A 27553-nucleotide genomic window follows, 5' to 3' on the forward strand; every position below is an offset into this window, starting at 1 on the left:
TTCGACAACGGAGATGATTATTAAACAATTTTCTCCCTTTTATAATAAACTATAATGCCGACAACATGTATCAAAGGAGGCCTGACAAATTACAAAGTTAGACCAAGAGAATCTATCAGAAAATAATCTAATAATAATACAAGGAATATTAGACAAAGAAGCAGAGAAAATGTAGACAAAGCAATAGAGAGAATCTAGGCAAAGAAGTAGAGAAAATCTATAAAAAAAGAATCTATCAATAATACAAAGAAAAATGACAAGAAAATAAACAGAATCTTGAAACAATAGAATTATGTAATAAATTAAAAGAGTATCTTGCAATAGTATTCACAATTATTGTATTGTACTTTTTTATATTATAAATCCATGTTTTGAGTTGTGTTAGAGACATTCGGAAAAGGAGGAGAGGAAAATCCTTTTCGAAGCAACCTACAAATATTTTCTGAAGTTTAAGCTTTCTATCTCTAATCTTTTGTATGAAGATTATATCAGCTTGCAAAACTAGAATAAAAGTTCTACAAAATCTTGCCAAGAATCAAGTTTCTTATTCTACTTTATAGTATAACTCTTTTTACCCTATCTGCTGTTGCATTCTATTTTCATTTTACTATTTGAATATGTGTGTGTGTGTCTTCCTCCCGATCTTCTATGTCTTTCTCCCCAGTATTGAACGTTGTATATATATAAATATATGTTGTCATCTTTTCAAAAGGGATAAACCAACATATTTAACACCTCAATAAATTCACTAATTAAACAAAATGGGTTAGTAGTATCAGCCAAAAAGATGAGTACATTTCAAACAAAAATAAAATTTCTTGGATATGATATTTATCAAGAAACCTTTATGCCAATACAAAGGTCATTAGAATTTGCAGATAAATTTCCTGATGAAACTAAAGATAAAAAACAATTACAAAGATTTCTAGGGTGTTTAAATTACATATCAAATTTTCTGCCAAATATTAGGATAATATGTGTGCCTTTATATTCTACACAGTCTTGCAAAGAATCAAGTTTCTTATTCTACTTTATAGTATAAATGCTTTTACTCTATCTCCTGCTGCATTCTATTTTCATTTTACTATTTGTTCTTGTTCTAATATCAGTATGTGTGTATATATATATGTGTGTGTTTTTCTCCCCATCTTCTATGGTTATGGTAGCCATAATATATAAAGTAAGAGGAATTAGTGATAAAACTGTAGCAGAAACAATTGTTTAGGGATTTACAGGACACTTGAATAAAATTTTAAAAATAAAATTTAATAATTAAAATTTTTTTTTACATTTTTATAAATAATTATATATAATTTTTTTAAAATAATAATTTTTTAAAATAAATTATTTTGACTTAATTTTATAATCATAAATACTAAATATTAAGATAACTATAACTTTAAAAGACAAGACACTTGAAAATAAATTTTAAATTTTAAAAAATAAAAAAACTTTAAAATAATTTTTATAAAAATAGATAATTACAAAAAATATAAAAGTTTATATAAAATAATTAGAAGATATTAAATAACAACTTTAATTTTAAAAATAGATTATTTTTATTAATATTTTATTTTAAAAAAAAACTGTTATTTATAATATAAAAATTAATTACAATATAAATTACATAAATTAATTAAAATGTAGCTGCTTTAACTTATGAAAACAAAATTATCTCCGATAAAAAAATTATATTTTAGATAAAATAACTTAATTATTGTATGTTTAATCAAGATTTTATTATAATAAGACTGAATTATCTTTATATTAATTTTATTTAAATTTATTATTATTATTATTATTATTATTATTATTATTATTATTATTTATCTTCAATAAAACAACAATATCGCAATTGAAATTCGATTAATTGAATTAGGTGGCAAAAAAAGAAAAGTAAAAGAAAATCTACATTCCGTGAATGGATTGAGTCGCTGCTGGTTTCATTTGGCAAAAAGAAAACACCAATATCATTTAAAAGGAAACATTTTTTGATTTATGTAAATTTTCTCTCTCCCTCTCCCTCCATCCATTCGCGGCGGGTCACGACGCTTCTTCAAATTCCGCCAATTCAAACACCGAAACAGCGTGCGAGCACACACAAGCCAGCTCATATTTAAATCTCTTTCTTCTCCTTTCTTTTTCGGTGCCCTTATTCCGAAGAAAGGTCAAATCAATTCAAACGAGGTTGCCACCGAAGTCCGTCTATCACACTTTCCATGCAAACCTAGAGATCCAGAAGCTATTAGCACATTGCTATCCCTACTTTCTTCCGCTTCGGCGATTAAGGTACTACACTTCGTTTTTAGCTTGATTAAGAATATTTGCGTTTGATAAAAAAATTGCATTGCGCGAATGCTGTTGTGTCGATGAATTGGTTTGGTGTTCTACTTTATTTATTCGAACATAAATGAATAATTTGTTGTTACTGATGAATAAAACCTATTCCTAGGATAGCTCCTGATAAGTTCAGTATTTACTCCCACCCGCTGAACTAAACTGTTGCTGTTAATGTTCAACAGTTGAGTAAAATTGTAGATGAAGAGAACTTTTTATGGCGTTCCTTATCGAGAAAATGTTGATAACTTTGATAACTCCAACAAATTTTGTAATGAAAGTTTTACTCTTCCAGTTTTGCAGATAGATAGGGTAGGAAATGATAGAATATGAGAGTTGGATAATAAAATGACAGCATCTTTGATCTTATTTTACATTTGATGTGTATTAAAATAACAAACTAAATAAATTATGTTATTTTATTCTGTCTATTTCTAATCGAATAAAATTTACACTATGAACGTATAATATCATCTATAAGATAGACTTTTAATATCTTGTTAGTTAAACAAATACTGAGAATATGATAGGATAAATTTTTTTATCTTATCTTATTCTTTTATTTTGTCCACCAAACAGACCCTGAACATTTACCTTGGGTGCTGTTGCTGTACTACTTGACATCTGATTACTCAAATTTGATGTCTCTTTCATTTTAATTTTCTTGACTGATATTAGGAAATCTGAGTCAAATTGTGTGAATTTAGTGTAAAACATTTAAATTAGCTCTTGAACTTGAGGCATTGCTATCTATTAGAAGTCCATCATTTACATGATAGAGAGTTTGTATTTGGTTCCTATCTCGGGCAACGAAGATGGAAGCTGCCAATTCTAATTTATAAAATTTGGAGGGACCTCAATGGTTTCAAAATTTTATAAGGAATGCTAATAAATTAGATGGCTAAGATGATTTTCTAAAAACTTGTTGCTTAATCAAGCTATATTTGGTTTTTTCTCTAAAATGAGTGCTAGTAATAACTGTGGGGCATTGAGGGCCTCATGACATAGACAGATATTGCCTAGATATTTCTTGAAAACTCATTTACGTAATAGTATACTACTCTAGCATTGGTGCAGTTGTGTGTGAGCATTTATTTTTCTTTTTTCAGGCTGTGTAAATCAAAATTAGCTCATAGAAATAGTTTCTTTTTTTGGGTGTGTCAATAGAGTCAATGATTATGTATGACTTCATCCGTGTCCTTTTTAAAGAACAAGGACTGGATGAAATAAGGGGGTTCAAAATCCACTTGGTTAATGTATCTGGCTTATCTGGTGTGGGAACAAACTATTATCTCTGGGCATGATAGTATTATTTCAAAATATTTTTGAATACTGTTTGTTGTTCTGGTATTTGCCACCATTATAATACTTTTCTTGCACATTGTAGTTGGCCTCTCTGTCATTCTCTGAAAAGGTTGTACAGTGCATAGTTCAACTAATTTAATATGAAGTTGTGCATGTTTGTTTGTCTTCTTTTGATGTAACTTTTGCCAGAGATGGAGGGAAAAACTGAGGATGAAGTGGTGGATATTGAGAGTGCTTCTAGTGGTTCTTTCAATGACAATTCAGACGATGAGGAATCAATGCTTCCTGAAATAGATGATGAAGTGCATCTTGAAGTCAGTCATGATGATATTTTCTTCCTCTCTTTCTCTTTCTTTTGAAACTTTTTGATGATAAAATTTTGTATACTGATTAAAAGCTAGCTGTCTATCTTTGATTTTCTGATGTAAAATTTATTGTATTTTAATTACCATTTTTGTGTGTATCATGCAGGAGCCTTTAACAGAAGAGGAAATACAAGATCTTATTTCTGAATTGTTAGAAGTTGAGAGTAAGGTATTATATTCATTACATCTCAGACACAACCACGCAATATGCTAGATAGATACCACCAGACACATACACACACACTCTCTTTTTAAGCTTTTCACGATCTCTTCAAATGACTATTTTTTTTTTATAATTTCAAATATTAGCTGGGTGTTGAGGACTGGTATGTAAAATTGCAATACATCATATATTTTCCAAATACATTAAAATTTGCAAATAGAGGTTCTCTAACATGTAGTTTAGGCTGCAGAGGCTCAAGAAGCTCTTGAAGAGGAGTCTCTTTCTAAAGTGCAGAGTGAAGTTAGACAAGAATTGAAACAGACTCTTCAAGGGGATGATGTTGGTTTCTCTCTGTCTCTGGTTTTTTTTAACTTTATGTTCTTACTTAAGATTTGTGTGTCTTGTTTGTAGTTGGAAACTGCTGTTGCGGACGAAATGACTACTTTTAAAGAAGAGTGGGAAGCTGTTCTGGATGATCTTGAAACCGAAAGTGCCCACTTGCTGGTTTGATTTTTTCTTCAATTTTCATTAGATATTTTGGTTTGTATTGTTTGCTTTAAAAATTGCTTGTATTATTGCTGTTACTGGTTGCTATCACTATCAATACTTAGAAATTGGTTTTCTCATCTGTACCGTTCTGCTTCTTATGGCAATTTGGGTTTTTCTGTTTACTTCTTTTTGGCTATGGTATTTAAAAAGCAAACTAGCCCTTGAAAACAAGTTCATACCATGTTTGATTATAATATATGTCTGAATCTGCACAATAACCCAGATCATGAGTGTCAGGTTGTGCTCTGAGCTTAAGCCTGTCATATCCCACCTTTACGCTTTGTTTAGATGATGAGATGAAATAAAGAGAAAAGAAAAAAAAAGGAGAAACAAATAAGAGAGTGAGAAATAAAGTGAAAAATATGTTATTTGGATCAAAAGAAATAACAGAGAAAGAAGTGAAAAAAATTATTTCCGGTTGTTTGGATAGGTGAAAAAGAGAGTGAAAAGAAATAAATAGATTGTACAAATTTTTTTTTATAATAATGATAATAAATTTATATTAATAAAAATTTAAAACTTTTTTGATCTAATTTTTTTCCTTAATGCTTATTATTTATTTATATTATTTTTAAAACTATTTTACATAATAAAACAAAAGCAAAATTCAAGCCCCCTTTTATTGTTCATTTCATGGCAAGGGAGAAGAGGAAAAAAGTGTGGGGCCCACCCCTTCACTAAAAAAATATCCAAATCAACGGAAATAAAAGTTTTTATCGCTGGTCTCAATTTCATTCCGTACAAAATAACCTCATCCAAGCAAATCCTAAATTTGAGTTTGGGGTGAGCAGCGGCTTTAAAATTTTTAAGCTAGTGATTGGCTCTACTTTATAGTTTTACAAATAAATACCATGTTGCAAATAGAAATACAAATATGTTAAAGATTTTGGAGGGTTCAGCAGTGTGGTATGGTTTAGCAAATTTCGTTATTTATGGGGGTCAATGATTTTGAGCTCTTTTATTAATTGATAGTTTGTGCCTTGCATTTTTGAATTTGAGGTTTATTGACATAATACGTGCAAAAGTTCACTTATCACGATAATTATTTATTGACATTAAGCCTTGGCACAATGGACTATTGCTGCCCAGTGATCCGGCAGTCACGAGTTTAGCTGTGGAAATAACTTCTTTGATATGGGTAAAATGCAAAAATGAAAGCAAACCTCAGATTAAAACCTAATTCTGGCAATGCATTAAACTTTTGAACCCTAATGCTGAGACTTTAACCCCATGGATATTTTCGCAAATGCAACCTTAAAAGAGGGGAGTCTACCACAAAAAAATTGCTCCTTATTCTTAATAGATACTGTTTCATTAGGATTCTACAATCCCTAGGAAGAAAGGATTTTCTCACTTTTGGTGAAGAGAAGTTGATACATTCTTTTTCAGAACATTATCAACTCCAAAAATGAATGTTTTTAGCAACTTTTAATGGCAGAAAGTCACAAAATACAATTGGTTAGCTTAGCTTTTAATTATAACAAGACAAATTTGTATGTATTATTGACCATGTAATTGCCATATAAAGGCCAACTTGTAATTGAACTTTGTTGCACTTACTAATAGCTTAAAAGGCTGCATTTATTCATCCGAAGGTTCTTTCAAAGTAGACTCTAGACAACACCTTGCAATTTGTGCCAAATTTGTACAAGTGTTAGCAATTAGGTTATCCATGGCCTCTTTAACTCTCTTAGCTTGAGTTCTTGTCGTTGGACCTCCATGAACCACCAACAGATCACCTATTGATTGTCTTCCTTGCTCTTTATGACTCTATGTCACCCCATTAAGGCTACATGCATTTAACCCTCCCTAGACCACAATAGTTGAAGTTTTGGGCAAATAGCTTCCCTTTATGTGTTCGTGCTTTTTTTTTTAATAAATTAAGCTATATCTTGACATTCCAAGTTGGGATTTTTGTTTGGTTGATATAAATTAGCAATTTTCTAGGAGCTGTTATAAATTCTGCTTTTATTTAAATGTACTTATGTTGTCTTCTGTGATTTATTTTATATTTTCTTGAGTAGGAGCAACTTGATGGGGCTGGGATTGAGCTTCCAAGTCTTTATAAGCACATTGAAAGAGAAGCTCCTAATGTTTGCTCCACTGAAGCATGGAAAAGGAGGAATCATTGGGTTGGGTCTTTGGCAACTGCCGAAATTGCTGAGTCAGTTGCTGATGCTGATAAATATCTACAAGTAAACAGACCTGTTAGAAGGTATGGTTATTATGTGGCATTGGATCTGGCAACAATCAAATATGATCTCATAGATTTGTGGTGTTGGTTCAGGCGACACGGTAAATTACTGGAAGAGGGTGCCAGTGGTTTCCTCCAAAAAAAACTTTGTGAAGAAACCCAGGAGCCTGTGAAGAAAGAAACTGAGGGGGACTGGGATCTGTTCAATAAAATAGTTTCTGATGGGAGTGGCATTGATGCTTCATTTGGCAGTAAGCCTTGGGCTTCAGTTTATTTGGCCAGCACTCCACAGCAAGCTGCCTTGATGGGACTCAAATTTCCAGGTGTTGATGAGGTGATAAATATACTTTTGACTGTGTTTATTGCTTTCTTTTATTGGATGATGTGTCAAGGGAATCAAATGAAGGGAAAGAAGGAATAATTATTGGAGCTAGCTAATGCTATTAGGCTTAGTTTGGATAAACTTTTAGAGAAAGTCTTATAGGAGAAAAAATCAGTATAAAAAATGAATAAAATGAATCTTCTCAAATTTTAGACAAGTTAAATGAGAGAACTTCTCAAAAATTAGAGAAGCATAAGTTATTTCTAACTCAAAAAAGAAGTTTTATTTATTTATTTTATCCTCTTAAGGACTTCTCTAGAAGTTTACTCAAATTGGACCTTATTCATCCTTCCATTTTTCCCTGTTCTTTAAATTTGTTGTCTCCTAGATTTTAATTCTTGATGTTTTGGACTGTATGTAGTGCCATACAAATATTTATGAATAGACATCAGGAAGTGCCAAATTATGTGGTGAATTTACAAAAATCAATTGTTAGGTTTTACTGACCATAGCATACATTACCTTTTCTTTCCCTGCTACTTACCTTGAATACTGGTTTAAGTCTGTAAATTTGCCACATAATTTGACATTGTTGTTGTGTGCATGGATCCTATGATTATTAAATTGTTGTTTAATGGTTCATCAATCATCTTTAGTCCTGTTTTGGATGGTTTCATTATAGATGTTTGGCAAATTGATTAACTTTTTTGCTATTTGGAATTTTTCTCTTTTCAATGCTTTCTTAAATTCTTGATTTTCTAGTCTTAATCATAATTTGATGCATTATAGAAGCTGTTTCATGTGACATGTTTTTCACCATAGGTGATGTGTGTTCATTATCTTAGTTACCTTTTTCTTTCTGGAAATCCCTTTTATTTAGGTGGAGGAGATTGATGATGTTGATGGCAATTCCACTGATCCATTTATTGCAGCTGCCATTGCAAATGAAAGAGAACTAGATCTTTCTGATGAGCAAAGGAGACAATATAAAAAGGTTTGTTATTATTTTGTGATTAGTTATTTGTTGAGTAAAATTGGATGTTGGTCCTTGAAAGGGTGCCTTGACGACAAACTCCCCGATTTTATTGAAGTGTACATTTTAATATGTATTTGGATTAACTTATTTTTGAAAAAGTGATTGTTTTTCTCTGGTCAGCTTCCTAACAGAGCCTGTGAAAATAGGTGATTTTACCTGAAATTAAATTGTTGCCAAACATGTTTTTAGTCTTGCTTTTACTTTTTGAGTTTTGATGAATAACATGAAATGGGTTTGAATAATTTAAAGATTACATTTTCAAGGACCAATATGATTGTTTAGTCCTTTTTAATTGATCATGTTTCTGAAATTAAGATATTTTCTTTAGACATTGTTTGACAGCCTTGTTAATGTTTCTTTATTTATTATAAATTTGTTCATTATGTGCCCTAGGTCTGACTAAAATTGTTTCATGCTGAGAGTTCATTATTCATTTTCCATTGTATCTAATATAGCAATCATACACATAGATGGGAATTTTTTTATTCTTAAGAAAGCTGTATCTATAAGCCAGCCATATATTCTTAGTCGTGTGAATAGAAAATCCAACTTTGATAGTCATTGACTTGGATGCTATTGTCTTGGTTAACTTCTATTTTCTTGTTCCTCTAATACTTCAATTTGAGATTTCATTACCAAATTGGACTCTGCTTTGGTTCATTGTGGATACCATTCTTATTATTTGTCTTGAGTTTGTTTGAACTCAGTCCTTGCTGAAAAGCCTAGAATTTTCTTTTTCATTTTTTGATATTTCCTATTTGGAACCAACTAATTATTTAGCTTTAAATCATTTATTTATTTGGGTAAGCATTTATGATACTATTTTTAGGAGATCTACTAGTTCTCCTGCTCTTTTATTTCCCTGCCTTCTTAAGATAGCCTTTTAGAAAAGAAGTGTCTATTCTTATCATTACTTCATGTCCTCCTTATGTTCTCAACATTGCCTTCATGGTGTGGGGGTGTGGCCCAATTGATGTTGCATTGTAGAAGTGCTATTGCAGCATAGAAGTGAGGGGCAGCAGCTGAGTTTGAATAGCAGTTCATTTTCAAATAGTGTCCACTGCAGTTAGTGGTGCTAGGGTGAGACATTTACAAAACCCCAGTTTTCCCCTCAAAACAACGCGTTTTGTGGGATATTTTTTAGGGGCAAAGTTGAGATTTCCCCCTTTTTCAGTACATAATAAAACCCTAATCAGATGTAGTGTCCAACACTTCTACTTTGGGACACCATGTTGTGACCAGCTCCCATCCACCCTTGTCTCTATTTTGTGTGACTGACACCCACCCATCTTCAGGGATATTTCTGGTGACAATCATACTTGATTCTTTTCTCTGTTTTAAATTGAGTAATTTATGTTTTAGAAATTTTGAACATTTATGTGTATGTATGGTATAAATTTTGAGCATTTAGAATAACAAGTATTAACAACCATCCCATGATGTGCTATCTTGCTATAACGTTTTGGGCTCAGCCGTTATGCACGAGTTTATGAGATTGATAACTATGCTATGACTACAAATGACATATCTTCTTGCGGTCACCACCTAAATGTCAAATTAGTTTTGGTGTTTGATATTTGGCCTTTCAAATAATCACTCATGTACCAAACCAGGGTTTGATACATCAGTACATACAAGGGTATTCCATGTTACATCTTTTGCAAATTCTCTACTTCATGTTACTGTGTCTCCCATGTTTTGGAAGTAGTTGATATTTTCTTGCGCTCTTTTTTGATAGGTCAAAGAAGAGGATGATGCAATTGCCGATAGGAAGCTTCAAATCCGTTTGAAACATAGGAGACATCGAAAGAAAAGTGAACAGGTGGGTTTATGACTTTCTCTTTCCCTCTCTGGACCTAGAAACTGTCTGACATTACTGTTAAGTTTTTTTTGTTAAGGATGCTGTTTTTAGATCTCTTATGCAAATGATTATTTTGGTATTGTTTACCCAAATTAATTATCTTGTATATTGCATAAAGAACAAGTAATTCTTGGTATTCATAATTGAATATTAGCACCTAATTGTACAAAATCATGTGGCTTATTGATGATTGAAATAATTTGGTTTTGTTCCTTGGGCATAATCATTTCCTGTTTCTAAATCTGAATGTAATTTCAGTGTGAAATGAGCTCCCATATCCTGGCAATGGAGAACCACGTACAGAGGCTTTCATCTGTTGATCATTTAAATCCTGTTAAGAAGGAAGGAAATGGTGATAATGGGAAAAGTGTCCCTGACAATGGCAAGGTTGTGCATGGGAAGATGGAGAATGATAAAATTGAAGATTTTGAAGCGAGTTGTCATCTTGACAAAGAAAAGCCTACAAGTACTGGCAATTTGTCAGACCCAGCCAAATCTTCGTTGGATGATACTATTGATCAGAGGGGAATCAAACGTGTAAATGATGGTGAGCTTGATACTGATAATAAAAAGTGCCGGACTATAATTATTGATGGTGATGATGAAGCAGATGCCGCTGAAGATAAATTAGATTGCAATACCCCTGAGGATCAATCCAAGACAAAAGAAGATTTATGTAACAATGGTGCTGATTCTCTTCCTTTGGAGTGCCCAGATGGAAAATTTTGCTGCACAGTTTGTGATAAATTGGCTCTTCAAGTGTATCAACACCCTTTTTTGAAAGTGATTATTTGTGGAGATTGCAATTCCTTTTTGAAAGAAAAGACACATGCAAAGGTACATGAGCCTCAAGCTACTAAGGTTTTTCTTGAAAATTAGATTTCTGAGTAATAATTGGTGCATAATTGCAAATTTCAGTTTTAGTATATTAGTAAAAGCAGGCTTTACTGTTAATAAAATTCAATAACAGGTTTTTTGGTCTGAATCCATTAGGTATTGGCCCTCCCTTCCCATTCCAATACAAGCTTCTATTTTAAATATATAGTGGTAAATATGTTTTTTTGTGTTTGGCAAGGAGGAGGAAGTTATTCATTTAACAACCTAAAAGTAATATTGTTCTAAATTTTTGAGTAATGTGTTTCATTAAATGTTGATTGATGGCTTACCCTCATTTGGGGTATGCTAATTTTTCACAGATTCTCAATCACATGTTATGTTTACATTTTTTTATCTGTCAAGGAGGCTCAAAACTCAATTTAAATGCTTAGTTATTTCAGTAATTAAACACTTAGAATAAGAATTAGGAATATAAGTATCATTTACTCCTAAATTAAAAAAAGTGCTGCCTTCTTCTGCACATGAATCATGGAAAATATAAGATTAAGGATAGTGACAGTAACTTTTTAAAATATTATTTCAAGTTTATGTTTAATTTTATACAGAAAATTCTTGTAACTTATAAGAGTAATCCCGCTGGCTGCAAACTATTTGATTTTCCTGAGATTGGGTTGTATTGTGATTAGTTTGTTTATGGGGATGGACATTGTTTTCTTCGAGGTCTAAGTTTGGTATAGTTGAGTGGGTTTGAAAGTCCTTCTGAGCAGATAATCTTCTTTCTTATTCCATCATTTGAAATTTAATTGTAAGCTAATTCCTTGTCACAGGATCTAGGACATGATTGCTCTGAGGGTTATTGTACATGGTGTGGAGGAAGGAATGAGCTAGTTAGCTGTAAATCATGCAAGATTTTATTCTGCACGAAATGTTTAAGGAAGAATCTTGGTGTAGAATTTATTGCTGAAGCTCAGGCCACTGGCTGGCATTGTTATTGTTGCTCTCCAAATCTTCTGCAAAGTCTATCATTGCAACTAGAGAAAGCAATGAGGTCTGCTGATATAACAGTTTCCAGTTCTTGTAGTGATTCAGATAATTCAGATGATTCGGATGCAGAGATTAATGTAACAATCAGGTGAAGTCATCATTTACAGGCTTGATATATTGACAGCTCTTGACATGCTCTCTTGATTCAAATTCTTCTGGCTTGAACATAATTTCTTGAATTTCTAATTAGCAATCATGATTTACTCCTTGTGCTTCTGGTCATGAGGCTACTGATGGTGTTTTTAAGCTGCATATGATTATTTGATTTCCTCCAATGCCTTGGCTTATATGTAGTTTTTTTGGCTTTTCGATTGTGTATGCTTATTAACTGTTTTTGACATTTTTATAGTTGAGACTTAGCAATGAATACCATTGGCTGAGAGTTAGTAATGCTTTCATCTGTACATATTTTTTGCCCTATGGTCATTCTTGTATTGGTATATTCTCATGATGTTTCAGAAAATAAAGGTGGTTTGAAAAACATTTTGCTTTCTCTGTCTTGATTTTATGAATGTGTATCTCAATTTGGCCAAGTTATTTGATTTGTATGGGTTTCTGTTAAATGATATTGTCTTTTCTATTGTTTCGTCTTGGATCTTTTTTCAAGTTTTTCTGAATTAGAATTCATGTAGCTAGCTCATTTGATATGAAATAAGGTGCAAGGCATTCTCGGGTTCACATGCATTCATTTGTTGTGCCAATCTAATTCATTCTTCCTTAGACTTTACAGCAGGTTATCAATTTGTATTTGAATTACAGGGATGTTCATTATCAGATCTTTTGTGTTGTTTTCTGCAGCACGAAGCGAAGACCCAAAAAGAAGATTCGGAGGATACTTGATGATGCTGAATTAGGAGAAGAGACAAAACAGAAGATAGCAATTGAGAAGGTGTGAATTTTGTAAAGGTTTTTGTTTTGCCAAAACTGCTTTTGCCAGTCAAATTAGTTCATTATTATTTCCACTTCTGTAGGAACGTCAGGAACGTCTAAAGTCTTTGCGAGTGCAGTTCTCTGCCTCATCAATTGAGATGAGCTCTGCTGGATCAAATAGGAATTTATCAGAAGGTGCAAACATTGAAGTTCTTGGTGATGCGCTAGCAGGGTACATAGTGAATGTTGTCAGGGAGAAAGGTGAAGAAGCTGTTAGAATTCCTCCTAGCATCTCAGCTAAGCTGAAGGCCCATCAGGTTTTTGATTTTTTAGCCAGTTGCTGTTCCTTTTCCTCTTGATATCCTTGTCTGAATACAACTTCTCTTTCCTGCTTGAATTTTTCATCATACATTCATACTTAGTTCTTTATTTATCTTAGGCCTGTTCTGACCAAGATTATCTCCAGTTTGCATTTATTTTGGGATAACAAACCTTGTTTGGATTCAGTTTAGGTCATAAGTACACATCTCAGTTTGAACATCAACTATGCTATTTGCTTATCACATAGCATTGGATGAAAATGAAAAATAAATACATATATATGTTGCTTGTCAATTTGGTATTTCTGTATGTCAGTCTGGCACTTTTTGTCTGATGTTCTAACTGGAAGATTTTATGACGCTCTGAGTACCTGTTTTGACTTAAACTTTATTAGCACTATGCCAAGCAATTGTAATCAGATAGCATGAATAATCTTCATCTTCGAACTTGATATGCCTTCATTTGCTTTTAAGCACATGTTTTGGAAAGGGAGTTTTAAATGCTAAACAAGCAAATTGGGGATACTATGGGAGTAAGAAGTTGAAATGAATCTTACCAGTTTTTCATCTTCTGTACCTTCATTTGAATTTTTTATTGTCATTTCTTCCAGCATCTTTGAAGTTTTTACTTGGAGTTCATTGGTCTTTTTGGATTTTTTTTTTCCTACAATTTTACATATTTGCAGATTGCTGGAATAAGATTCATGTGGGAAAATATAATACAGTCAATCAGAAAAGTGAAGTCTGGGGATAAAGGTCTTGGATGTATTCTAGCTCACACAATGGGCCTTGGTAAAACTTTTCAGGTATTGCAGTCATTATGGAGATTTTATTATGTGGATATAATTGAAGAGTGAATTCTGTTTTGTTGACAATACATGTGAGAGATCAATGTCTTTTCTGTGAAACTGATATACTGTGCTTGCTTAAGTACACCTTGCTTATCTTGTTTTCTCCTTTTTGGTTCATTTTTTAAAATAATCATCATCAACCTTTTGCAATATCTGTTCGCAATTTTCTGATATGATGTAGATATGGTTTGTAGTATTTTACTGGATTGTTATTCTTCAGTTATTAGCTACTGTTTCTTCCCTGTCATTGTTTCTGTTTTTGTAATTCTTGCAACATATTTCTTATTAATTGTATATATATATATATTTTTTTGTAAAGATAGAGTAGCCTTAATCTAAATGTGTGCATTTAAATACATATTCTGAGCATTAGGTGATATGCAAGATGTATCAAAATACCCCTGCAGTACTATTGCTGACAGCAATGCTGATTGGCAGCAAGCCTCATAACATGGTCGACTAGGGGTCATTTACTCTGTGTGCTTGTGTATTGATTAATAATTTACTGGACAAACCTGGTCTTTTTCCCCTCTACCATCTTTAGATTACATGGCTGCTATTTACATGACTGTTTTGTCTGTATGCTGTGCTTCTTCATTCATCATTGCAAACAGTTGTGGCTGTGGCAGGCAGCAAAGTTATTTGTAATGTCCAGACCACAATTTGGAAAGTATCCCAAACTTTTTACTAAACTGAAATCTATAATTAATGTCTGTACATTTTTCAGTTATCACTGGACAAGTAATTATTGCGTCAATTTAGCTATTTGGAATAATTACTGGGATGCCATCAAGAGCATCTCCCCAATCAAACTATGTGTAGATCAGCTAGTTGAAGCTGCTTTAGTTTAATCGAGGTCAAGGGTCTTAAGTTGAAGTCCCTTGGATTGCAGTTGCTTTAAAAACTTAGAGAGAAGAGGGGGGGGGGGGTTGTTGCCCAATGTAGTCTTACAAGACTTGTCCCAAATTAATTGAATTTCTAATGTGGTGTCCTGGGCCAATATATGTGGGGATTCTCATTTGTTTATATATAAAGAGAAGAGAAGGCATATGTTGGTAGTCAAGAAAATAATCAAAGGAAAAGAAGAGACAGATTATAAAAAGGATAGACATGAAGATTACATGAATGAGAATTATGGTAAAGTCTGGAGCCTTAATGGAGATATCTATGTTGTGTTTTACTTTTAACTTGTTGATTTATGTTTGACTGACAGTTGACAAAATGGTAAATTCACATTTAAAATTAATAAGCCTGATGGCTGCTAGATGTAGCCAAAATGACTTTTAATTTTCAAGGAAAGGCATTGGTAATATGTGTTTGTTGATCCACATTTGTTTTTATTACAATAAAAATTGAATAACAAGGAAGTGTGCTTGAAATTAATTTAATAGTATTTGATGATAGTGATGGGGAGGTGACGGGTTCTGTAGTTTAATATTTTAAAATGGCAATACCCATGGCACTGGAGCAGAAACAAGGCTCACATCTATAAAACGCCCCACAGCATTGAAAAACTATTGCATCCAGCATTTGCATGGGAGCCATGGAAATTGCTGCAACCTGCAATGAAGCTGAACTTCTGTACTTTTATAAATGGGAATTCCTCCTATGGCCTCTAGTATTTGAAATTTCCAAAATTACCAGTATAAATTATTCATCTAAAGGATAAATATGAGATGAGAAAGATAAATTTATGAATACATCTCATCACAGGATCAAAGGTAAAATGGATAATTTATTGTAGTTCTGTTTATTCTGTTGTGAATAATTGCAACATTTTTGGTTGGTTTTCTTTTCTTTATCTGTTTGGTGATTTTGGTCTGATGATCAATTATGCTGGAACTTTAGGTGATAGCTTTCTTGTACACTGCAATGAGATGTGTTGATTTGGGGTTAAGAACCGCACTCATAGTCACACCTGTCAATGTGCTACACAATTGGCGGCAGGAGTTCATGAAGTGGAGACCTTCAGAGATAAAGCCACTGAGGGTCTACATGCTGGAAGATGTACCAAGGTTTGCCTTTTATTTTGTTGACATCATTATGTTATTCATAAGAGTTAAGATGTCTAGCAGCATTCTAGCCAAGCCAAGTTACAATATTTCACCCATAACTAGATATTACAATACACACTTCCATCTATAATAAATAATCATATAAAACTTATCCTGGCATGGCATTTCATTTTTAACATTTACAAGCATCATTCTATGTAAATTTGGCAATTTGTTCCCCATCAACTACTTATTGGAATTTGCATATTTGTTGAAACCTCAATTCTCTCTCAAATCAGTTCATTTGTTGGAATTATTTCCTAGTGAAGAATCTTTCAATTTAATGTGTCTCTTGAAATTTTTAGGACCTGTCAGTCAATAGATTCTGTGTGCATATTTTATATGATTTGTAATATAGTGCCATATGAATACTCATTTAATTATTTTCCATGGAAATTCTGATTTGCAAGATAAGAGAAAGTGTGTGGATGTCTTGTTATATCTGCATTTGACTCTGTTGTTTGTTTGCTCTAGGTAGATTTCTTTTGTTTTTTTTTTTTTTTTTTTGGGAGTATATCAAAAGATTAAAAATATATAGAGATTTATCTTTTTTCTATTTTATGAGATGGGATTAATTATTGCAAATTAAACATTCTGACACTGATAAATACCTTCATAATGCTAAAGTCTATAAAAGAAAAATATAAAGGGGAGAGAACACAGGATTGTTGAAGACTCTAGTATGGAAGGCATGAGGATGTGCTGGTAACTATCTGCATGGATATGCAGCGGTGGATGTGTGGGATGGCCATAGTATAGGGATATACTGTAAATGGGGATGATGGAAATAGGTACCTAAGAACTGAGTGGCAAGGTCTGGGAGGAGAGAGATCTCTTGAAGAACCTATTTTTATAGTTTCTATTTGTTTCTACTGTCTCTCTGTTCTAAAGTTTCTGGTATTTACAAGACATAAAAAAACCTGTAATAACAACTGCATAGTGCGTAATTGCTGTATCCATGTGGCTATAGGCCCCTACACTTTTTTTTCATATTTTCAAATTTCAAGACAACCACTTTATTCAACTCATAATCTTATTAATATAATTTCCTTTCCCAGAGATAGGAGGGCAGAATTGCTTGCAAAATGGAGAGCTAAAGGTGGTGTCTTTTTGATTGGTTATAGTGCTTTCCGAAATTTGTCTTTTGGGAAGCATGTGAAAGACCGACAAATGGCCAGAGAAATTTGCCATGCTTTGCAGGTAAAATTGTTGAAATAGCTTCTCTTCATCTTGTTAGGTTATAATTCTTTTTGTTGTGGATTGGTTGATTTATAGTTTCATAGTGACACATTAGGCATTATTTTCAACTATCTTGATGTTACTTGAGAAGTCTTAAAATATTTGAAACAAAAGGTGTTTGAATGATAAAATATACAGAAAATAATGATATTTTTTCTCATAAGTTCAGCATAAGCACATTACAAAATATATCGACAGAGAGGAGAGAGCAAAAAGGAAATAAAGTTAATCCAAACCTATCTCAACTTCTCAGATATCAAAATAGGAACATAATGATAAAACAAACTTATTGTAAGGATAAACAGTAGAACGTAAGGATAAAACAAACTTATCCTAATCCAAACTAAATAACCCCTATCCTTTAACAGAGAAAATTGATTATGGCCTTGTTTGGATGAACTTATAGAGAAAAGTTCCTATAGAAGAAAAAGATTAGTATAAAATAATAAATAAAACTTCTTTCATAAGTTAAAAACAACTTATCTCTTCAAATTTTAGAGAAGCTAAATAAGAGAGCTTCCGAAACTTCTCAAAAAATAGAGTATAAGTTGTTTCTAACTTATGGGAGAAATTTTATTTATTTTTATACTATTTTTTTTCTTATAAAGACTTCTCTAGAAGTTTACCTAAACAGGGCCTATGTAACTTACACATAATCTTCTTATTTATAGTATGAGTGCATTAAGTAGAAGAACTAATCAAGGACTACTGGACTAATGACAGATAATTTATACATATAAATGGCAACAATAACTATAGTTGACTAATATTCTAAAATGTGTTATTAAATATATGCTAGTGATTCTTGGGCCTGTTTCTTTGTGATTTTTTAAGTGCTTTTTAAATTTAAAAAATGTTTAAAATTTTTATGATATATAGGTAATTTTCTTGAAGAAAAAGAAGTGAAATCATAAAAAAATTCAGTAGATTTTCTGAAAAGCGAGAAAAAGAAAAGCTTACGAAAAAAATCCATATCATAAAAGTGCTTTTTCAAAGGATTCTCAAATAGTTTAAAACATTCTATCCCTGTCAAGTTCATTTTTTGTAGATTCTTTGGTGATGAAAAGTAAAATTTAGGGATGTAGGTTTAAAAATTGTTGAACATGTGGTTAATGTGAAAAATAAACAATAACTGTTTTCTAATTTTAAACCAAAGTTGAGGGGAGGTTAAGTGACCCAAAAATATTTGAGGGGAGTTCATTGAAAACAACCAAGCCTTATCCTACTAGGTGAGGTCGGCTAAATGGATCATACAAAGCCATTGGGCTTGGTAAAAAAAGTTCCAAAATACAGGAGCTAATATGTAATATGCTTTAAAAAAATATGTTGGGCTTCTCTGGCCATATAGCATTGCTAGCTGGAGACCACACAACAAACTAAGGTATCTTAAACATTAGATGGCTGCTGGAGTGACAAATGAGCACTGTGTTGAAACTTGGAAAAGAGCACATGCAAAATAGACAAAACTGGAGAAACATAGATAGCAACAGCAGATGAATTTTCCAGCAATGAAACTGGTGAGATTCTGGTTAGAAAAAGGGCATGACTAAAATGAGCAAGTAGACCAGACCTAGAGAAGAAATGGCCAGAAAGAGTGGAAAGATACATCAGCACTCAGCATGTTAACAAAAAACTCCTAGAGATTAGTCATGTAGGTAGCATGTGGAAAGTGGTGACCAGAAATTTAATGGTCCTACAGATCCACACCTTCTGATTCATTGTTCGGAAAGGATTATGCCCAGGGAAAAGAAAATTGGATATGTCAGCCACAGCAGAGTGGACATGCACACTGGAAAAGTCAGACAGCCATTTGAAACTAACACTGTGCGAAAACACAGGATTTCGAACAATGTAGTTGCTTAGTTTTGGAATGCAGCATCAAAATAGTAAATGGATTAAGACTCCTAAAACTTGAATAATCCCAATATTCTAATTCATGTAATTTGCATCCCTTTGAAATTGTTGAATGTTACATTGCCACTGCAGGAAGGACCGGACATTCTTGTTTGTGATGAAGCCCATATGATAAAGAATACAAAGGCTGACATAACTCAAGCCTTGAAACAAGTAAAATGCCAGAGAAGAATTGCGCTTACCGGATCACCTCTTCAAAACAATCTTATGGAATATTATTGTGTAAGTTTGCATAGAGTTACAAATTGGATGACCATTTAGTTATTGTATCCAATCCTTGACTTGTTTGCATTTTGTCTGAAATAGATGGTTGATTTTGTGAGAGAAGGTTTTCTGGGGAGCAGTCATGAATTTCGAAACCGGCAAGGCTTTTTTTTTCTTTCACTGTTCTGATTTTTACTGTGATATATTATATACATGTGTCAGAAAATGTTTTCATTATTGTGCAGCTTCCAAAATCCTATAGAGAATGGACAACACACCAATTCAACACTGACTGATGTTAAAATTATGAACCAAAGGTCTCATATCCTCTATGAACAGTTAAAAGGATTTGTTCAAAGAATGGACATGAATGTGGTGAAGAAGGATCTACCACCCAAAACTGTCTTTGTGATAACTGTCAAGCTATCTCCCTTACAGAGAAAATTGTACAAGAGATTCCTTGATGTGCATGGGTTCACTAGTTCCCAGGTGCATCCTGACAAGTTAAGAAAGAGATGTTTTTTTGCTGGGTACCAGGCATTGGCTAGGGTAAGTATATGCCTTTCGGGAACTTGGTAGTCAATTTAATTGTCTGAGAAAACTTAGTATATATTATAATATAATAACCTGAAGAGATAAAAGTAGGTGGTTCCAAGAAATAGGGACATGTTAGGGAAGCCAGGTGTTTTTTATTAACCTTTTTTCTATTGGTGGCTGTGGAAGGGAAGAGTGTAAGACTTTTTTTTTTTTTGGGGGGGGGGGGGGAGTTGGTAATAGTTTTTGATTTGAGTAAAATTTGGATAAATATTAGAGTTTGCATGGTTTACATATTTCTCCTCCTAATTATCAATTGGTGCTAGGTAAAATTAATATTAAATATCAATAAAGAATGTATTGATGTGATTTCACATTTGTCAAATTTCCCAGTTATTTTCTATTAATTTAAGTATGATTTTCTTAAATTTTTGACTTATAGCCTAACCTGAATTGTCACTAATTCTTGGGCATTTGTTAAATTGTGGTTGTTTCTTATCTTGTTTTAGTATATGGTGATGGTAAAGAATTTTTTTGTCTGTAGTAGATATGGAACCACCCTGGGATCTTGCAATTGACAAAAGAAGACAAGGACTATGTTAAACATGAAGATGCTGTCGAGAATTTTCTTGTGGATGATAGTTCAAGTGACGAAAATTCTGATTATAATGTGCTCGCTGGAGGTAATCTTGATGGATAAGGATATATAGGCACCTATTCTTGTTGTTTACTTCTAATGTTTCTTTTTGTTATTGATTAAGAAAATTATTATTTGGTTGAAGGCTTCCTCTAATTTCAGTGAGTGCTTTTTCTGGGATGTGTTTTTGTTCTTTATAATCAATTATTATTAGTAGTATGCTTTGAATCTCTAGAAATATGTTTCCCATGCTGTATGACATCTTAAATCCTAAATAAGATTAATTTAACTTTTTGAGTTGTACAATTGTTTTGTTGTAAATGCTGACAACTGAAAGCTGTTATTGATTCCTCTATATTTGTTTCTGCACAATTATTGAGTTAGCAGGGGCTTATATCTGGGAACCACTGCTTCTGAAATGTATGAAACCATGAATGTAGTTCAGTTGTCTTTAATTATCATTAGCCAGGTTTCTTTTATGATGAATGACCAAAATTTTATATCTTCTTAGCATGTTTTAGGAGGTACAAATTAAAAAATAAAAAAAAGAACTACAAAGCATAGGTTTTCCTTAATAGGAACTTTTAGAACTTTTAAATCGATAAATCAACTACTTCAATGCACTACCTTTGTGTGCTTAGTGTGTGAGGAGCTAGGGATATGAAACCTTTCTGTATTATTCCTATATGCCCTTAAAGATAATTATATGCTTTATATTTTAACTTTGTCAATTTATATAATTCATAAGCTTTATGTCAGGAACAAATATCAGGAAGAATACGACTGTAAAGAATCATAAAAGTTCATAACTAATTGTAACTGTCATAACAGCTTTCTAGAATCAAAACTAATTGTAAACGCCATAACATCTGTAATCAATTGGCTATATGTAGCTAGGGCAGGAAATGTGCAGTATAAATTAAAAAAAGGGAAACCAGAATTGATCATCTAGTGAGATCATTGTATTTTGGCGAGATTTGGCCTCTCGAAGAGCCAAATCTGTATACTGTCATTCGTATCTCTCCACTCTGCCACAATGATATTGCATTAGGAATTTTTGTTAGCAATATATAACATGATTTCTTTGTGATACTGATACCAGTTCTTACACTGGCAATTTATGTTTTTTTTTGCTTTGCTAAGTTGATGATCTTACTGCCTTAGCCATTTTATTGGTGGTTATTTTGAGTAGTAAAGGAAATTTGAAAACATAGTTCAAGCAATGTTTTAATATGTGAACAATAAAATTTTGGTCTCCAGGCTTAGTCTCAGATGTACCCTAAAGCACTTCCAAATGGCTGTGTAGCATGATGAATGTCTTTACTGTTTTTTGATATCTTCATGCTTACTGCCAAATAAAATTTTGACGGAAGAATTTCAGGTGATTTTGGTTGTTAATAATTAGGCAATGCAACATATATATGGAAGTACTCAGCTGGTAATAAAACATATGTTCATATTTCTTCGGTACATAATCTGTTGAATATTTTTGAGTTTTCTTTATTGTTTTGTCATTTGTTCTTCTTATCATGAATTTAATTCTTTATGGTATTTTTTAACAACTCATGACCTTACAGAGAAGATGAGGTATGCTAATGAATTGCTGCAAAGGAAGGATGGTAATGGCTTTTTTATAAAGGTATGAGAAGAAACAAAATAAATTAATTATGATATAATTTTTATATGATCCTTTCAATTTAAATTAGAATTTCAAGAAAGGAGTTTCAAACTTGGCTGCTTTGGTCTTCTTCTTTTAATATAGTATTATTACTTTGCATTAATAGTAAATTAGATTACTTAATATGAAATTTGCTTTTAGCCAGCATGCTTTCAATGATGATGATGCTTATTTAATCCATTTCCAGGGTTGGTGGAATGACCTTCTTCATGGGAAAACATATAAAGAGCTTGATCACAGTGGCAAAATGGTTTTGCTGATAGAGATACTAACCATGAGTTCTGATGTGGGCGATAAGGTGTTAGTTTTTAGTCAGAGCATTCCAACACTAGATCTCATAGAACTTCATCTCTCAAGGATGCCCCGACGTGGCAAACGAGGGAAGTTTTGGAAGAAGGGAAAAGATTGGTATAGGTGAGTTGTAATGTTTTAAAGCCTGTTTAACTTGCTGCTACTCTTGTTATTCTTCTAATTTGTTTTTAATTTACTGTTTTTTCAACTTATATTTTGTGGTTGGAAATGTATGTTTTCTTTCTTGAATTTGCTTCATCTGCAGGTATTATTGTTCTAAGAATCGGGGGATAGCCTGTCTTTTTTTTCTGTGTTAAGTGCTGCTTATTATTTTGAACTAATGTTTATTTTTTGACACCCTCTTGTATTGATCTTTCTATTGTCTTTGCTCAAATTATTATTGGTAGTTTGCAAATTTTTCATCTTTTTTCCTTTTCACTTTCAAGTTTCAAGTAGATAGGATTTGATCTAGATGTTGCTTGGTTGGAAATATTCTGATAAAACCACAAATATAAAACTTGTTATATTTTTGTTTGTTCTACTCGTTTATTATTTTCCCTTTTATAAGTCTGTCTGTATGCTTTTCACTGTTTCATATTTTTCTTCTCTCATGCATTGATTTCATTTCAAAATGCATATATTATGTTCTATCTAGAAACATTTAGTTTGAAATTTAGATGAAACCTATTTTAAGTTGTTTTTTCTTTTATTTATTATTTTCTGATATGATTCAATCGCTAGGTTGGATGGAAGGACAGAGAGTTCTGAAAGACAGAAGCTTGTTGAGAGATTTAATGAGCCTTTGAATAGGAGGGTAAAATGCACTCTGATTTCAACTAGAGCAGGCTCTTTGGGTATTAATCTTCATGCAGCTAATCGGGTTGTTATAGTTGATGGTTCTTGGAATCCAACATATGATCTCCAGGCTATCTATCGAGCATGGAGGTAAGCTCCTGTTTTTCCCTGAATCAAAATGAGCTTTCTTCTGATGGAAACATTAGTTATAAAGTGTACTTTGGTACCCTTAGTTGAGCAATCAGATAACATTTTGGAGGGATGTGGATAATGGAAAAGTTAACAATTTGATGTCATGTTTCACCTTATGGTAGAGTTTTTCTGGTGAGCAGCTTCTTTAACATAAGATACGGGGCTTGGCTTCTACTTGGTGTAAAGCTCATTGTCTTTTTAGAGGGGTTTCCCTTACAGATATGTTAAGGGACTGGGTAGATTTTCTTGACAATTTTTTTTTTTATTTCTTTTGTCTATTTGTTTTTAAAAGAGCATCTCTTATCCTCTAGTTCTTTTGCATTCATAGTTATTTTATCTTAATAGAATTCTTCTTTTATCCTACGGAATGAAACTTAATAAAAGGAGCTGCCATATAGGGTTCTTTTCTCGTAGTTAATGCTAATTATAGTGAAGTAACTCTCCTAGAGGTTTAAACTGTAAATAAGGCAAATGAATGGATTTTATTATCTCTAACGTAATCTGTTGTACAAGAGCCCTTTAGGCTTGAAGTATGTACGATGCTCAATGCATAGGCCTATCTACCTTACACTTAATTCAACTTGTATTCAGAAGAATGGGACTAATGAGGATGAACTAGACCATTTAATCACAGTGACTCTGATATTATGTCAAGAACCAACTCTCCCAAAAGCTTAAGTTGTAAGATGGACATGAATGGTTTTAATCACATCTCTAACACTAGGCAATTACTATATTCTCTGAATGTTGAGACTTTCACTCTTAATTAAGCTTACAGTATGGCAAATTAGATGCTTTGGTGGTAGTCATATACGCAATTGATACTGCAATATTTGCAGATCAAAATCTTCACTTGATTTGAATAGTTTGGCTGGTTTCACTCTTGATAGACCTATAAAAAATAAAAGGATCCACATTTTATATTTGATCATTTACAAATCATTTGATTTGTATCAATCATAGTTGTCAATAGCGCATGTATTGCATGGCGGATCGACCAAAGGTCTGGCATAGCGGAGCGTTTTTGCTGTCATGGCCACTGCTGCTGCTGCATTCATGACCCAAAATGCAGCCTTTTGTGGCACAATAGCACCACCATAGGAAAAGATACCAACTTTCCTTTTTCACCCTCAAAATGAAGCAATTTTTGGGTTGTTTAAGGGTAAAAAAGACTTCTAATCTTTTAGAAGTAACCTGATTTTTCCTTTTTCCCCTTTAGATGACAGTCTTGAGGTTTTAAGGGTAAAATATTCTCAGTTTTCAGACCTAACCTCACTTTTCCCCCATGTTTTTCTTCTTCCTTTCTCTGTTCGACATCCCATCCTCTCATCTCTCTTGCTGTTATGCTTTGCAACTGGAGACAAATGATGAAACCCCACTTTTTTTCTTCTCCCTTTCTCGGTTCTGCTTTGCAACAATCTCCAATCCAGCAGAGTCACCCGTCTTCGATGACTTCTCTGGCAAAATCCCCTTTCTTTTCTCTCAATTCTATGATTCTATAGTACTGCCTCTGTTATGTTCTCCCTGAAAATCCACTTTCTTCTCTTTATATCTTTTGTTGATTAGTATTCATATGCTATTTATGCATATCTTTTTAGCATTATATACATAATTATTTGCATATGTATATATTTTATATCATTATAAAACCATTTAAAATAGTGGTTATCCTGATACACTATCCAACTATAGCATTTTAAAGTCCGTCCACAATGCGCTGCTGTCCAGGATTGACAACTAAGGTATCAATAGACAATGTGGTTGAAATAAAAAAAATTCATGGTTGCAGGTACGGGCAGACAAAGCCTGTGTTTGCTTATCGATTGCTGGCTCATGGAACTATGGAAGAAAAAATATATAAGCGCCAGGTAATACAACATGATGTGCTTTTATTGTTCATTTGTCAATTTTTCTAACACGCAGAAATGGTTTTAATAGGTAACAAAGGAGGGGCTTGCAGCTAGGGTGGTGGATAGACAACAGGTGCATAGGACCATATCAAAAGAAGAAATGCTGCATCTCTTTGAGTTTGGTGATGATGACAACCCTGAGACTTTAGCTGAACTAACTCAAGAAAATGGGCATACTTGTGATCAAAACAACCCAATTTTGGTGGGGCATTCACTGAAACATACAGTTCCACATTCAAATGGAAGTAGTCATTCTGATAAGTTAATGGAAAGCTTACTTGGCAAACACCATCCACGGTAGGTTCTCTTGACTGAACAGCCACTATTTCATTTGAATCTCTATTCATGATTATGATGTATTTCTCAGTTTGACCATTTTTGGTATCCTTGTACATTATGATCCCACTGTCATTTCTATTTTCAACCCTGGATCTTGTTTGATGGTGAATGTACATGAAAAAATGAAGCGTATAAGTGAATTTTTATCTTGTCAACTTACTTTTTCGTTGACAAAAAATAAAAGACAATGTCTTGTAAATATTGTTAGATGTAAAAACCATTCATAAAGCCTACATCCTAACCAAGTAGTCAAGATTTGATCATCGTTGCCCCACTTTTTCTGTGTGAAAATTGAATTTTAGAATAAGGTGAACTTGTGGATTTTCCATGCTTCAAGCCTACATTCTAGTCTAAAAGACTCTAATTATGTTATGTTTAGAAAAATATTTCTTAAAGAAACTAATTACAACCAACAACTAAGCCTCATTCCACTAGGTGATATCAGTAACATGGATCGCACAATGACATTGAGCTTAGTTAAAAATCAAATTTTTAAAAATCTGATTAACCAAAAGGTCTCTTTTAGTAACTTTGTCTCGAGTTTTTTTTTAGGTCTCCTTGATCCCTTTTTACTGAACTAAGAGTCATGTAATCCCCTCTCCTTATTGATATAACCAAACTAGATGATTTTAAGTCATCTTTTTTGCTATAAGTGTTACTCCAATAGTTGCAACCATTGGGACTAGGAGTGTCAGAAAGTTGGGAGATGGAAGGAACAAGCAACTAAGTTATCTAATTAGTATTGCAGCTGATGGTCCTAGCCCAGAGCCACGTGTATTTCAGTTATTCACTCATTTGTTCCTAAATAATCTGAATTATATTTTTCTGGGTATATTTCTGCACGAGGTCAGGTCACAACTGCAGTCTGGGTCGGAGTTTTTAGTATGATTAAGACACTAGTTAAGCTAGATTTTGAGTGGCTAGATTTCTGCTATTAAATGTACATCAATAAAAAATTTCTTTAGTCAAGTAAATGGATGAGAAATTTTGGACTTGAGGCAGTTCTGTAAAATATGGATGCTTTTATTTATTTGCTCTCTTTTTCGTTAGAATAACTTGGATATATCTGACACATAAGCTGATGTAATTTTTTATAACAGTTGGATTGCCAATTATCATGAACATGAATCCCTGTTACAAGAAAATGAAGAGGAAAAGCTATCAAAAGAGGAGCAAGATATGGCTTGGGAGGTGTATAGAAAATCGCTGGAGTGGGAAGAAGTGCAGAGAGTGCCACTTGGTGAGTCTATGCCTGATCCAAAGCCAGAAATGCCGAATGCAAGGCCCCACATATCAGAAACCCAAAGCATCTTGCCAAGTAAACTGAGCAGACGTTTCACGACGCGGAAATGCACTAACCTTGCGCACCTGTTGACACTTAGAAGTCAGGGTACGAAATTTGGTTGCAGCACAGTCTGTGGGGAATGCGCCCAGGAGATAAGGTGGGAAGACTTGAAGAAGAGATAGGAATGTAGCAACATGATGACATAATCTGATCTGTTTATATATAATCATTTTTTTTTTGTAAATGTTAATGTTCCATGTTCAAAATCTTTTGCGGATGAAACAGAAATGTTCCTCCCAAAAATGAAATAGAAATGTATCTTTCGTTGCCGTGATCAGTTAACGGCTTTTCTTGAGGCATGTGGAAAGTAAAATCTTATCTGTCAAGTTTTATCAAATTTCATAGATATCAGGTGTTTGTTAACCTC

At 33.0% G+C, this 27553-nt stretch overlaps 1 protein-coding gene across 1 annotated transcript; it reads left to right on the plus strand.

Moving 5' to 3' along the window:
• Nucleotides 1–1992: 1992 nt before the first annotated feature.
• LOC113870836 (protein CHROMATIN REMODELING 20) lies at nucleotides 1993–27553 on the plus strand. The gene is made up of 26 exons (XM_027507331.1): nucleotides 1993–2289; nucleotides 3832–3956; nucleotides 4114–4176; nucleotides 4414–4509; nucleotides 4582–4674; nucleotides 6744–6934; nucleotides 7007–7247; nucleotides 8116–8229; nucleotides 10010–10093; nucleotides 10391–10969; nucleotides 11797–12101; nucleotides 12812–12902; nucleotides 12985–13200; nucleotides 13890–14009; nucleotides 15903–16069; nucleotides 17167–17308; nucleotides 19334–19483; nucleotides 19568–19623; nucleotides 19711–20014; nucleotides 20547–20682; nucleotides 22214–22275; nucleotides 22502–22728; nucleotides 23347–23550; nucleotides 25382–25460; nucleotides 25531–25799; nucleotides 26942–27553. The coding sequence occupies exons 2-26, from the start codon at nucleotides 3834–3836 to the stop codon at nucleotides 27306–27308; spliced, it is 4479 nt and encodes a 1492-aa protein (XP_027363132.1). The 5' UTR covers nucleotides 1993–2289; nucleotides 3832–3833; the 3' UTR covers nucleotides 27309–27553.

The sequence above is a fragment of the Abrus precatorius genome, unplaced genomic scaffold, assembly GCF_003935025.1.
Source record: "Abrus precatorius isolate BTA unplaced genomic scaffold, Abrus_2018 Scaffold7, whole genome shotgun sequence".
NCBI lineage: Eukaryota > Viridiplantae > Streptophyta > Magnoliopsida > Fabales > Fabaceae > Abrus > Abrus precatorius.

Excerpts from the sequence above, each read along its gene's own strand:
- LOC113870836 (XM_027507331.1), top strand. The coding sequence starts at position 3,834 with ATGGAGGGAAAAACTGAGGATGAAGTGGTGGATATTGAGAGTGCTTCT. Across the intron at positions 6,935-7,006 it reads GTAAACAGACCTGTTAGAAG|GCGACACGGTAAATTACTGG; the intron begins GTATGGTTATTA and ends GTGTTGGTTCAG. Across the intron at positions 13,201-13,889 it reads CTAAGCTGAAGGCCCATCAG|ATTGCTGGAATAAGATTCAT; the intron begins GTTTTTGATTTT and ends ACATATTTGCAG.